At 36.7% G+C, this 15,575-nt stretch overlaps 1 protein-coding gene across 1 annotated transcript in view; it reads left to right on the top strand.

Moving 5' to 3' along the window:
* The first annotated feature begins 9,225 nt into the window (after nt 1-9,225).
* LOC129238207 (transcription factor Sp9) overlaps nt 9,226-15,575 on the top strand; it is a 128,412-nt gene continuing 122,062 nt past the window's right edge. The window contains exon 1 of the mRNA XM_054873249.1: nt 9,226-9,339. Coding sequence (XP_054729224.1) covers nt 9,226-9,339 — 114 coding nt within the window. The remainder of the gene's footprint in view (nt 9,340-15,575) is intronic.

Below are 15,575 nucleotides of genomic sequence, written 5' to 3'. Positions count from 1 at the left end.
TTCTATCTGAACATATCCTCAAAAGCTCCTTTAGATTTTTATAGTGGTGACTTATTATAAAATATATGTAACAGCCTAAGCGAATTTGACCGAGTTTAACAAAGCGCGCTAGTCGTTTCCTTCGCGTGCTAACCGACGCCAATTTGAAGTGTCAAGTAAAGCCAAGCCCAAAACTCCCTCCTGGTTGAGCGCATGACAGCTTGCGTTTGCACTTTGAATTGTGATGTGTGCCTTCCTGAATCACTTGGCTCATTAAATACAATTTAAAATTTCTTAACATTATGTTTTAGTAGTATTAAATATAGGATTTTTAAAAACAATTTACTTTATTTGAAGGTATATTTAAATACTTTTTATGAATTGCTAATTTTAGAAAAGTTATGCAAAAAAAATATGCTGAAATACCGAAAACTCAAGAAAATGTGTCTCTAAGAAGACAGTCCAAAAATTAAAATGTTAAATTTATATATGAAAAGTTTCGAAATTCGCTAAATTTCGACATACTAGGTTGGTTAAAAAAATATGGTGATTTTTCAAATTTCGCGGGCTACGTACATTCGACTTTCGACTTTCGATTAATATTTTTTTATGTTGGTACACTCGTCTCGAAGATTTGTTCGCGGTTTTAGCAGTATGGCATATTTACTGCGTTTGTGAGAGGCATAAATGCTTAAATATGACAAGTGTTTTGCGTGTTCGCCCATTTTCTGCTATCGATTCTTGGCTCTCTGAACTCTTCCATTCAGACGATTGGGCTTTGGTTTCGATGTCATAACCATACGAATATACCCATGATTCGTCAACAGTTATGACCCTTTTAAGCAAATCTGGATCATCGTTGACGTCATTCAAGAATTCCTGAGCGATTCGCATGTTACGTTGTTTTTGGTCAAAATTCAGTAAGTTTGGAATGAACTTCGTTGCCACACGCTTGATGTCCAAAATTTCCGAAAAGATTGAATGGCATGAGCCAACCGATATGCCGATATCCCCAGTAACTTCTCTAATTGTAATTCCACGATTCTCCGTAACAATTTTCTTCATTTTCTCAACATTTTCATCGGTTGTTGACGTGCTGGGGCGTCCAGGGCGAGGGTCGTCATTAACATCTTCTCGACCTTCTGTGATACGCTTGTACCACTTTTAAACATTTTTTTGACTCAGGGTACTCTCACCGTAGGCCACTGTCAACATTTCAAATGATTTTGGACACTTAACTCCATTTTTTACACAACATTTGATGCAACTTCTGTAATCCCTTTTTTTCTATAGCAGCAATTTTAACTTTGAATATTAAAAGAGGTGAAATATGTTGCATTTCGACGTATTTTGAGTCCCCCCAATTGTTCAACGAAACAGTACATACAAAAGTTGGACTCGCACGTTTCTTATTGTTAAAGTACTAAAATGCTGAATTTAAGTTATTGTATATGTCATTGCAACTGAAGAATTCTTCTCATTAACTGTTTATTAACATTATTTCTACTTTTATGAAAGACAACCAGACCAGCGTATTTTAGGGTCAGCGTATTTTAGGGTCTTTAGAGACCTGGTATTGCTTATCAAAAAGTTTTTAATAAATTTATAACAATTGAAATTTCCCACTTTCACCCGTCTAAGACTCGTGTATGTACATACATAAAATCATACACACACACATATGCGCTCATTCAATATGCAATTTCATTGATTACTTCTACAACAGCATTACAAGGATTTTATGACATTAGCCAACAGGTGTGGGAACCAACAAATGTGCGTATGAATGTGTATACATATATTCATATATATCTATATATTTATATATATATATATATATATATATGTATGTGTGTATATTCAAGAAAGTCTTATAATTTCATGCCTCACAATTATTTTTGTTAATTTTCATTTTGCGAAAGCCTAAAGTCACCCTTTCATTGCAAATTCCTTTTACTTCAATTCGAATAATTTATCGTAACAATGACCTTGCTTTCGAAAGAAAATGACAATATAGAAATACGAATATATTGTCAAAACGAAAAGGAGAGGGCAAACACTTGATGTAGGAGTGCAAAAGTCGCCTAATCTCGATTAGAACGATATTATATTGATCCAACTCAAACCCTTGTTGTAAGTGCTAAAGCACATAAATAAAATAGTTGAGTATAGTCGTGTAAAAAAAGGAGAATAAACAAAACAAATGGCTTAGTAGAAATCAATACAAAAACGAGGTTTAATTTCCAGGATACGATAATCTATAGTAGTAAACGGCAGAAGTACTAAGGAACAAAGTATATATACATATTTATATAGTGTGCGCTGAATAAAATACTGAAACTGAGCAAGAAATGAGAGAGAGAGAGCACGAGTTACGGTAGGCACAAGTAAAACACTAATACAAGTATGCCCTCTTATGTTGTTGCTTTATTTTTAGCCATAATGTGTTGAAGTGCCACACTAGTGCACCTCACCTATTTGCCATCCCTTGTACGCAGCGGCCATCGCACTAATTATAGGTTATCACAAAGCTTCAATAAAACAAGCAGTCAATTGGTGGAGCGTGCAAAGAATGGGGCGTCGTAGGCGAAATGGAGTATGCGCAAATGAGATGGCAAGCAAAGGAAAGATAACTTTAGCTTCACTATGCCACTAAAGTGAGCAAGAAGGAGAGTGCGTATATTTGGTATTATTAGTGTGCGTGTGCACAATGCCACCACCAAATGCTCACACACACTTACACGTTAGCAGTGTTTGGAGGGGAAATGAATGAAGATGGGTTTTTTGAGATTTTATGAATGAAGGCGAGCATGAGCAAAATTTTTGAGTGTAGTTATTTGATGTGCTCGTATATATGTATATGTATGTGTGTAGTACTTGGGCCAGCATAAAGGATGTCATGTGAAAAACTGGTTGAGAGGGAATTTGAGGGATATTGTGAGAATCAAATGTAAAGTTGAATAGCTTAGCTAAAAGCTGATTTTGTATTAATTAATTTTTGGAATGTATGCATGTCCACCGTAGCCGAATGTATGTATGTCCACCGTAGCCGAATGGTTTGGTGCGTAACTACCATTCAGAAGTACGTAGGTGCGAATCTTCGTGCATGAAACACCAAAACAAAGAAAAAGTTTTTTCTAATAGTGGTCGCCGCTCGGTAGGCAATGGCAAACCTCCGAGTGTATTTCTGCCACGAAAAAGCTCCTCGGAGTCGGTTTAAAACTGTAGTTCCCTCCATTTCTGGAACAACATTAAGACGCACCCCACAAATAGGAGATAAATCGGAATAATAAATCGAAATAAGCCCAATCAGCAAAAATGGGACACAAGCGATGATCATTTGGCTTCAATTCTTACACAAGCTGTATTTTATAGGCACCTAAGCGAAGATCCTTTTAGTCTAGACAGAAGGTGACGTTAATCGGGATTAGCCACTTAATTCAGATTTATCTTAGGAATTAAGTACAACTAAAGCGGATAGACAACTGGACTTGATTCTCAAGCGGATTAGCGGAATTTTCGATGGCAACATTGCCGAAAAATAACAGCTAATATCTTTTGTGAATTGAAAAGGAATGAAGTTTTTTAAGAGAAGAACAAGAAAGACTGGATGGAATGTTAATTTGCACTCGAAAATACATTAATTTTTTTGATATTTCGGAGCACTTTGAGAAATTGCAATTTAAGATTTTTTTTTTAATAATTATTTTTTAGTACCTGTGCAGTTAATAGCCGTATTTGTTGCCTGCGGTCTATCTATTACTGACTAAGAGCTAACCAATAAGCCAATCAGCTGTTCACTAATCCGCGTAACAACCGTCTGTCACACTACAACTTTAATCAGAATTAACAGCGGCGGTAATTCTGATTAACACCGCCGTCTGTCTAGGCTATTATATAAAATTTTTCACTCAGTCGAAGGACAAAGGCAAATTGACATCCCGGCGTTTTCTTCAACACTTCGCTCTATGAACTTCGAGAACAGATTTTTTTTTTTCAGAGTAAATTTTCACAATACGGCAGCGTTGTTTTGGCGTTAAACCATTCATGATGGCTTGCCAAACCTTAGTGAAAAGACATGTCAACACAGTTTGCCATTCTCCGCTGTCAAACCATAGTTATCGATATCGATAGTTTCCATGCAGCTGAAAAAACACCCGATAGTATATTATTATTCAAGTAATCCTCCTCATAAACATGAAAGCCTTAACAATTTATTTACTTAGCGTCGGCATTATTTCTTGCTTTAACAATGTGGCTTGGGCCATAGGAAGTATTAGCATAGCGATTTTCGAATTTATAAAAATAGTTTTATACTCATGATTTAATTAAATATTATGCCATAAATGATTTAGTTACTACGTAGGTGGCCTCGCGCGCTCTATCCTTATAGGATCAAAAAGGGTTTAGTCACTTTTTTAAGCTCTTAATGCGCATTTTAACTTTCAGCTCCTCACTAAAAAATTTAGGCTGTATATGGGGAGTGTATAGAATATTTTATTATGTCTCAATGACCTCAAACTTGTTGCTATACTATAAATAAGCGCTATCACGACTTTTCGAATGCTATTTGACCATGAAAATTGAAATGATTCACATTTATTTTTTAATTGGCCTAGTTCCATTTCCGAATGTCATTCAACTAGTTTCTCATTTTCACAGTGGCTCAAGAAAAGTAAGTGCTATATACGGGTACGTAATATTAAAATATATGTATGTATATGCGTAATTAATGAGGTTACGTTTTAATGCATGAATTCGTCTGCCATCTTATTTTACAATATCCATTCAATGCTTATACTTGTAATACGATGGAATGGAATTGTGGATGGGTAGAAATCTTTCCCAAACATCCAAGCAATATTGTCCATTGCACTTAGGGCCAAGAGACAGGACTTAAATGATAGGGTAGGACAGGTCGGGTCGGAATTCATTACTACGTAAGGTAAAGGGTCTTTTAAAAGACGCGCCCAGATGTTGTTTTACAATAAAACATGTAACAATTTAGATTATATATTATATTGTATGTATTATACGAGAGCGGGTCAATAAGTCCGTGACTTTTTGTATTCCTATATCAGACTACTCAGTAATTTGAGGAGAAAATGGAAAAAACTGAATTTCGTGTGTGGTAATGGATCCATGTTTCGCCCACGGTTACAAAACGGTGCAAAAACTCCTCCATATTGCGATTAAACAACGCCAAACCTTCCTGTGAAGTTGTTACGATTGCGTTTGTGGTCGACTGTGAATTACTGGGTAGTCTGATAAGGGTAGCTGTAAAACACAAACTAACTGACCCAGCACGTTCAAATTTTGACAGGAGTCAACTGACAGATGCCTGTTGACAGGAGCAGTATTTCTTTTTCAGTAAAGAGGTCAGAAATACAAAAAGTCACGGACTTATTGACTCGCCCTCGTATGTAAAAAATTACATAATTTAAATGTCCCCTATGAGCATGTCTACAGGTGAAATCTGTCAAACGGTCGATTCATGAATCCCTAATTGTTGGGAACGTCGATATATCGATTCTGAAGGTTCTTCAGCAACACTTTGACCTACAATACTCAAATACCCTCTTAACAGAAGGCCTAGTTTTCGATCTGGAAGCCCTTTTTCTAGCCTCGACACAAGCAGTTGCTTGAAATTTTTTCTACAACTTTTGAATTGTCGACTCATTCGGACGATTATTTTCACCAAAAAATCTCGAATCTTGCGATATGTTGTTCTTAAAGTTCAACCATTTTCATAATAATTTTCAATAATTTGAAAGCCTTGTACTATCGTGTAAAGTCACACATTTCAAGTGAACAAATGTTAAAGATGACATTGAAAAAAAAAAAAACATTATCTACGAACTATTCACTACTCACATCTAGGAGTCAATTTTGAAAGGCTCGTTAGGTTAGGTTGACCTGGCTGGCTGAAAGTCATCACATAGACCTATTGATCCTTAGTGGTACCAGATGGAGCTAGACGTTTACGTTTCTTTGTAGTAGACTTCTTGTAATAAGCCTTCGTCCTTTGCGAATTAAAGTAAACCCTGAAATACCCTTTACTTGAAATATATTTTCCTTCCCTTATTATGTGAGTAAAATAATTATTTATAATAGTTTCTCTTTTAAGGAGGCAGATACCAGTAAACGGCCATATTTTCCCTGATTTTCATTAAAATTATTTAAAATGAAGAAGTCAATATATTTTGTTCAAAATTGGCATACAGTTTATTTATACATTAAAATAATCTAATTTTTTTTTATTTTAATCATTTAAAACATAGAAAGTAATATCATGAAAAAAATGTGTGCAAAATTTCAGGGAGATCGGACAATTACTTTTCGAGTTATCGTATACGCCAGTTCGAAAAATATAGTTATGAAAAAAAACGCGCCTAAAGTGGGCAACGTAACTATACCTCTCCCAGCGCTCGAACGCAAAAAATAGAGTCGCCACGGTTGACGATCTATAATATAAGAAATTCTTAAATTTATGTTCTAAAAATTTGTTGACACATTCTTAAAGGTTTTAGTTAATATTTTATGAAAAAAACCAAAATTTTCGAAATTTTTCAGGTATCTGTCCCCTTAACAAAATAAATTAAAAAAATAGTTTTCCCCATAATAGCATATTTTTTATGATCTCTTGCCAAAAGAATGCGCATAGCTCTTGAATACTTATTAAAAAATGTACGAAGTTATTTATATTAATCCATGTAATTTAAATAATTTTTTAGTATTCTTAAAATCACGTTTAGTACAATATTTGAATAAATCCTTTTACCAAGCAATATTGCGAATAATTTTTGCGCTCTCTATGCGAGCGTGCGCTCTCTCTCAACAGTGGCGCCCACCATCATGCCACCTCAACAGACAACAAATATTAATAACAACGACAAAGCAAGCACTCACTTCATTCTTCTCCATGTATCTCAATATGCATGTGTGCGTGTCTTTTTGCCTTTGTGTGCTGATGAATGGTTGGATGCGTCCCAACCACTTTTGCCAGCCAGCGGGCTGTCTGCCATGCTTCACCAAACACCACCACCACCACCACCATCAGCTATATCTATCTCCTAAATTTTTTTCCGTTAAGCCTGTATGAGTGTGCCTTGCTTGACTGGTCGAAGTGGTTGTATTGTGTAGTTCGACAGTAGTTGGCACCGGTTTCTTGGTTTTCGCTCTGTGCAGCATTCAAATCCGATACGCGCTGGCACAATACGCACATATGTAGTAGAGCGTAGAGCGCATAGCGAGCGAGCGACAAGCGTAACCATCAACAATGACTGTTTGTTGTATGCCTTAGCCGTAAATTCACAAAGCTAGGAAAAAAGTATACAACAAAAAAAAAACTCTCAACACTCAACACATACACATGCATATCAGTAGTTTGTGTGGTTTTGTTTTGCATTGCGCTGCTGCTTATCGGTTTGGTTGGCTCATTGGTGTTAGCTGCAGCATTTGTTGTTTCATTTGCGCAACATTCATTCGTTGGGGTGCCAGTGTATGATGCCTCGACGGCATTGTTACAAAGTGTGTGTTTATTTATGTGCATGGTTCACTGTGTTTTTTAGCTGTATTGGTGTTTGTGCTTGTGAGAGCTTTTTTCGCTTGTGCCGCAGCGGGCAGAACAGTCACCAGCATTTGTACGTACAGAAACGACGACCGTTCATATTTGCGCGGATTCTTTTTGCAAATTAGCAACGCGCAAGTGGATTTCCAACAACTTATCTCCGATTAAGGCGTAAACAAGAAGTACAACAACAATAACATAACAGACAAAATAAAAAGGTTGAAAGAAAACAAAAAGAAGAAATTTTGTAAAAGCTGCGCCCTACGTCCATAGTGGGCCGGCCAAAATAGACAGTTGGTATACGCGTTCGAACGGCAGCCGCAGCAGTGCTAGTGACAGTTGTTGGAACGGCTTGAGCACACCAAGCGAGTAGCGAGCTGCGTGCGAATTTAGCGAAAGAATCAGTGATCGATAACGCGATAAAGGAATTATTAGTGTTTGAAATAAAAATAGAATTTCAAACTCGAAAAACAATATTTGAAATATTAGCAACGCAAAAACTTTGTAGGTTTTTTTTGTAACTCACTCGCCTCGATATCGGGAATCGCCAACAAATCGCCTGTGAAGATCCTGCGCCGATACGTTAAACACAAAAGGCATTCACACGCATTAAATAAAGCCACTTTTGTGGCAGCAGGCGCCACGCTGCGCACCTTTATTCAACTACCTGTCAACGCTTTGGCACTTTCTGACAGATTAAGAAACGGATAGGGAATACAACAAAGCGGCATTACCAGATAGTGAGCGGAGTGGAGTTCTCAGCAGGCGAATAAGGATCTTTTCCGTAATGGAAAAAGATTATTAGGGAACATAAAAGTGGCAACTGCCTAGAGCAGCAAAAATAAAAACAAAAAAAAAAAAACACCAGAAAAAAAGAACAGAAAAGTAAAACAAAAAATACAAAACATAGTTTCTGTAGTTGTTGTCGGCAGTATTTCTTTTTCGCATTGTTGCAAAATTCACCATAAAATAAATTCAATTAGTGCTGTGTAATTGTGCGCCGGCTTTGGAAGCAGTCAGCAAACAAAAGGCCAAAGAAACGGGCAACAGATGTAAAGAACCGGTATGTAAAAAACGAACAAAATTACGTTTGAGGAAGAATTAAAAAACAAAAACAAAGAGCAGAATAAAGAAAAAAATAGACAAAAAAGTAGTTATGCAAAAATATCAATAAAAGTATACAAATTCGCGCAAATCACGGCAAATTTGTAATACTTGGCGAACACGTGGGCGCCTCAATACTCAAACAATATTCAAAATAAAGTGACATAGTGACAAGTTTCGCAAACAAAAGGATCTAAAAATATAATCGCAGATCCTGAGTGCTTATACATACATACACACGCATACATACATAAATACGCGCATACATATGCATGATTGATTGCTATGCCGCCGGCGCGTTTTTCAATCACTCATGACATGTGACAACTTACTTAACTCTCCTACAAATGACAGTTTTCCAAAACTATTGTTTCGTTTGCTTGTTGTAAGCCCCGCCAAGCGTACTCGTAATTCTACGCAACTGTAGTGCAAAGCAAACAAATTTGTCATAATTAAATTTTGCATTTGAGTGAACGCTGCAAAGCAGGAAAAAATAAATAAAAAAAACAACAAAATAAAACTTGAAAATAATTGTCAGCAGTCATCGTTACGTTTAGCAGACAGCCGCTAAAATGCTAACGGATATGACACCGACGGCCGGACAATTGTACGGCTCACAAATACCCGCTATGGGCATGAATATCGGTAATATCGCTACGCATCTGCAGAAGCCGCAAGTTAATCCGGTAAGTAATTAATATAGTTAGACCCACTTAGAAAAGATTTGTTGAGAGAAAAATCGAATAAATATAGAATTACATATAGAAAAAAATTTAATCTATGTTTATATTGGTATGCAATACTGAAGTAATGAGAATCCTTTCTATGCTGTGTCGCATGCCTGCCAGCATTTAGAAGAGAGTTTGCTCGCCTATCTGAGAGAGGTAGCGACTAAGCTTCACTTCTAAATGTTAGTTGAAACATAGTCCATATTTTACAGAAATATGTTATGTAAATATGGCGGCCGCGGTAGCTGAATGGGTTGGTGCGTTACTACCATTCGGAATTCACAGAGAGAACGCAGGTTCGAATCTCGGTGAAACACCAAAATTGAGAAAAACATTTTTCTAATAGCGGTCGCCATTCGGCAGGCAATGGCAAGCCCCCGAGTGTATTTCTGCCATGAAAATCTCCTCATAAAAATATGTGCCGTTCGGAGTTGGCTTGAAACTGTAGGTCCCTCCATTTGTGGAACAACATCAAGACGTACACCACAAATAGGAGGAGGAGCTCGGCCAAACACCCAAAAAGGATGTGTGCGCCATACTTATATAGTATGTTAAATTACACTACTATTGGGGGCTTGACTTCTTTTCGTGCATAAAAAAGACAATTTGAGTTTGCCTCAACAAAAATCGATTCAAACGAAAAATTTACCGTGCATTAGACCGCCGTGACGTACCTGGATGGATTTGTGCGTGACTACCGTTTGGAAGAACACGAGTTCGAAATCCACTGAAGGCATGAGAAACCAAATGCAGGTTGTTTTTAATAGCGGTTGTCCCTCGACAGGCCATGGTAAGCCTCTGAGCACATGTCAGCCATGAAAAAACCGAAAAAAGAGAAATAACATAAAAATATAAGGTTGTCAAAAAAGTCTTGCGGTATTTTTATTGAATTTTCAATTGTTCATAAAATTGGTTATAATAATGCGATTTAAGTCAAATATGCGCCGTTTTGTTCGATGACGAGTTCCCAACGAGATGCCAACTTCATAATGCCCCTCTTATAGAAGCTCGCTTCCCTATTGTCAAAAAACTCGGAGAGCCAATTTTCACAGGACTCTCTTGTGGACAACTTCCGACTACCAAGCTCGTTCGCCATGGACAGAAATAGGTGGTAATCACTTGGTGCGAGATCCGGACTATACGGTGGATGCAAAAGAACCTCCCATCCGAGCTCCCGGAGCTTCTGGCGCGTCACCAAAGATGTGTGTGGCCTGGCGTTGTCCTGATGGAAGACAATTCGGCCTATGTTGATCAAAGATGGCCTCTTCTGCATGAGTGCTGCATTCAAGCGGTCCAGTTGTTGGCAGTACAGGTCCGAATTGAGCGTTTGGACATAGGGGAGCAGCTCATAGTGGATGATGCCCTGCCAATACCACCAAACACACAGAAGAACCTTCTTGGCCGTCAATCCAGGCTTGGCCACCGTCTGGGCAGCTTCACCGCTTTTCGACCACGACCGTTTGCGCTTCACTTTATCGTAAGTGACCCACTTTTCATCGCCAGTCACCATCCGCTTCAAAAACGGGTCGATTTTGTTGCGATTCAGAAGCGATTCGCATGCATCCATACGGGCAAAAATGTTTTTTTGCGTCAAGTCGTGTGGCACCCATCGAGCTTCTTTTTGAATCCAAGCTTCTTCAAATGGTTTATAACGGTTTGATGACTCATGCCCAGCTCTTGGCCGATGCTACGGCTGCTACTATGCCGGTCTCTTTCGATCAATTCAGCGATTTTATCGCAATTTTTGACGACAAGCCTTCCGGACCGTGGCGCATATTCGATCACCTCTGCACCTGAACGAAAACGTTGAAACCATCGTTGTGCGGTGGAAATAGAAACTGTATCGGGTCCATAAACTGCACAAATTTTATTGGCAGCATGAGATGCATTTTTGCCTTTATCGTAGTAGTACTGTAAAATATGCCGTATTTTCTCTTTATTTTGCTCCATGTTTGCGACGCTATAACTCAAGAACGACTAAAAGCAAACAACAATTAATCAAACACGTGTTAGCACGGGAAAAGAGCTTTCCAAAAAGCTCTAGCGTGAACCGATGCGACGAATACAACTAGAACTACGCGCTTGCAAAGACAAGCTTGCGGAAATACCGCAAGACTTTTTTGACAACCTTATATTTAAAATTCATGCAGCAATTTACGCCTCTAAAAAATATTAATTGACTTTTTTCAATGTACATATGTATATAAAGAAAAATTAAGAGAATCAAATTTAATATATTTGCAAATTTTTGCAATAGGCTACAAAAATAAGGTGGCGCAAAATTAGTCACCCTATTGGCAGATATAGGTATATATCGATGGTTTTCGAGAAAAGCGACACAATTTAAAAATACAAAATACTGAGGTGGGTCAGTTTTCTAGATAATTGACGCGCCAATTCGATCACCTGACAAAACGACACTAACGCCATCTCTCAGAATTGCTTCAAGATACGCTTATGACGCTTTTCCAGATAAAAATATATAAACTCTGTAGTTGATTTTTGCTTTTAACGGCAAAACTCCGAATTTGAGTTAATTTTGAGTTGTGTCGCTTTTCTCGAAAACCATCGATATCATTTTTACAATTGGCCTTATATGTCAATCATATTTAACACTTGTGAACTAGACAAACACATAAGCAATGGAACGCGTAAAGGTCAAGATAAAGATTTCAAGATAATTCTTTTTTTATTTATTCAAAAACAAAATTGGATGATACATTTTTCGCCACCTTAAATAGAAATACCTAAGAGTAGTTTTTGCCTCACGCTTCTGCATCTTCCGGATAGCACTAAGGCACTTTCGATAGTGTCGCATGAGAGTCAGTTTGCCCATTACGCTTATGGGGAATATTTTTAGCCGAAGGCAGATAGTAAGAACATGAAAAAACAATAATTTACGCGATGAAATTCAACTTATTGCAGTCAATTTGTCGCCACTTTCGCGACAGTAGATGTTGGCTGGGATATTAGCAGAAACCAAATAAATTAAATTAAAACGTGCATACATATCTTACAACTGTATTCTCATCAGAATTTGTAGTACTCTCTTTTCTCGAAAAAAATTGTTACCTTATTATACATCGGGATTCGAAAATTGTTGCCGTATACCTTGCGAAAATGTTGTATATTTTATATGAGAAAAGCACAGATTTGTATATTTCATATGAAAAAGAAAGATTTGCATGCATACATTTCTTCATATCTAACAATTAAAGTTTTTGCTCAACTATTTGCACGAACTTGTGTCTATAGAAAAATTAAAATCATCTGTACAACGCTCACGCTCCCACTCCCACAGTTTCTTGTATGTCAATAGAGTAAAAACTGCTCTCCTTTTGCACCCCGTTAGAGTGAAATAAGTTAAGAAAAGAACACGAAAACTTCTCAGCCCTGGCATGAAGTGCAGTGAATTCCAATTGAGAGCTAATCATAAGTAGATATGTAAAATACTGAATATGAAGAATCCCTTCGTTATAAACGGCCTCAATTGGCTTTCCGTTGTTGCAAAGTCTGCTATTGCGACTGGTTTTTTTTTTTGGTTTCGCAGGTTGCTTATAAAATTCTTGGCATCCATTTACACAAGACCTAAGATAATGTTGAAATTTGTGTGCACGATTTATGCCAGAAAATGTTCCTCCAGTCGGAATGTATTAATTGCATATGTAAAGGTGGTGCAAACCTAATCATCCAATTTGTTTATAAGTAACTTTTTTACTAAATAAGAAACAAAATTGCTTTTGATGATTAAAAAATTAAAAGATTAGTGATGGATATCTTTATTTTGTCCTTTAGGCGCTGTATTGATTGTTCATTTGTATAATAAAGCATTTGCAAGTATCATACATTTTCCGATAGGCTGATTAATTTTACGCCACCTTTTATTACTAAAAAAAATCTTTATCAAATAAGACATTCTTTTAGGGTTTGTGTTTTTGTAGAATACTATTTTTTTCTTTAGTTTTTTTAGCAGTTTTAGAACAAAAATGTATTGGACCGGGTAAAAAAGTTTCAAGTGTACTATTCTTGAATTAACTTAGTCAATAAAGTAAATTTATTTCATCGCATAACGAAAACAAACAGTAAATTTCTCTTTACCCAGATGTCACATACAAAATTCTGACTGTCTCGAAAACCCTGAAACTTTTCATGATCCGTACAACAACTGCCAAAATTTATATGAAAATTACTTTTTGGCATTCTCAAAATCTTTCGAGGCAAATTGTTCGCGAAATTATCCTCGAAATAGTCTCTCGTTTGTTTCAATACTGCGCTAAACCTCCTAACGGCCCAAAAGATCGCACTTATTAAAAAAACTCTAAAAACACTCTAATTGAAAACAAATAAAAAAAAAATATTTATATAAATTACTATAGTTTAACTTTCACTCTGTTTATGACGCAATATACCACTCCGATAGAAGTTAAAGGAAAAAATTAAAAATAAATTTCACACTTTTTGTGTGCATTTTTATTATTATGTCCATATACTACATCACTGAACTCAAAGTCAAGTTTACATTTCACTGACTTGTTGAATTTCTGAGTTTCGCAATTGTTTACGAGGTTGCAACAGGATGCGTTCCTAAAATATGCTTTGAAAAAAATCGAGGATTACAAGTTGTATACCTTTCGTTTCAGGGCATCCTCTAATTTAAAAGAAACCTCCAATACTTCATTGGAAAAAAATGTGCAGCTAGAAAAAAAACTAAATTTATTTATTGAGTAGCAAGAAATATATATGTAAGTTATATAAGGCAGAGTTATGGAGGTTGGAAGCCGCTGAAGAAAGTTTACTGATGGAAATGACTTTGATTATTGTGAAAAAAGGAAACAAATCTGCTATGGCTGAGTAGAACATTAAAAGTGGGTGTAAATGGGGGGGCTAATCAATTGCGGCTGGGAAAATTGTCCACCTAAAAAGAAAATAATCTCTCTAGTCTACATCCGATGCTGAGGTATGTATATTTCTAGCATCGTCCATGAAATGCCAAGAAATGGTAAGGCTTTAAAATCTCTATGGTAATATAAGCCCGGATAAAAAGCTGTAATTTATAGTTAAACCAGTGAACTGGGCAACATTGGTTTCAGTCGTTCTGACATTCAGCTGACGCCGTGGAAGGCATATTTGGCAACAAAAATTATTGAAAGAGAAAAAAGGTGATATTTTTGCATTTAAAGGGATTTTTTGTTACAGACTTAACGATACACAATTCATCGGAATCCATCAAAGAATAATATTTATATCTTACATAATGAATCGTTCATTGTGCTCACCCGTACTGCACTATTAAACCAAGAATGATAGCCCACATAGCGATTTTGTCAAATTCGCTGAGAGCAAAGCAGCGCTACCACTATCAGCGCCACCTTATTATTTTCTCCATCAAAACCTTTCTTGCGGACACATCTTTTTAGTATTCGATAAATTTCTTAAAGTCAGTCATTAAAAGTCATTAAAAAATTTTAAAAATTTAGATGCATAACATGTAAATTTACGTTTGCCTTTTGATAACATTTTTGAAGGATTTCAGTTTTTAGATCCAAATTTGGCCTCGCTCTCTCTTAAAGCAAGAGGGTAAAGCTTTTAGGCACGAAGATGGCGCAAAATTAATCATCCGATTTTGGTTTTGAATAACTTTTCTATTAAAAAAATGATTTTGAGTGGTGGAAATCATAATTTTACAATACAACGCGCTTCATTGCTTGCCTTTCTGTACGTGGTGTGTTCAAAAAGTATCGCGGATTTTGAATTTTCGCAGGTTACGTATATTCGAATTTCGATTTTTTTGTGGCGGTATGTTGGTACTCATTTCTCTCACTTATGCCGACGGGATCAGCCATTTTGAATATTCGATTTTTACCTATTCAAAAAGATGGATCAAAGAACCTGTATAAAATTTTGTGTGAAAAACGAATGCATGAGTGGATGCATTCCGAATGTTGACTGTGTCATATGGAGAAGCTACTTTGGACCAAAGCAACGTTTATCGGTGGTACGAAATGTTCTCAGAAGGCCGAGAAGATATGAAAAACGAAAAGCGGGGCGGCGTGCCGCACGCCCGAGCACTTCAACAACAGACAAAAAAATTGATGAAGTGAAGAAAATGGTATTGGCCAATAGTCGAATCACCGTTAGAGAAGTTGCTGAGGACCTAGACATATCGATTGGCTCGTGCCATTCAATTGTTTTCA

Source organism: Anastrepha obliqua, chromosome 2, assembly GCF_027943255.1.
Source record: "Anastrepha obliqua isolate idAnaObli1 chromosome 2, idAnaObli1_1.0, whole genome shotgun sequence".
Lineage (NCBI taxonomy): Eukaryota > Metazoa > Arthropoda > Insecta > Diptera > Tephritidae > Anastrepha > Anastrepha obliqua.
Note: the sequence above shows the minus strand (reverse complement) of the source record. Positions and strands in the feature narration are given on the sequence as shown.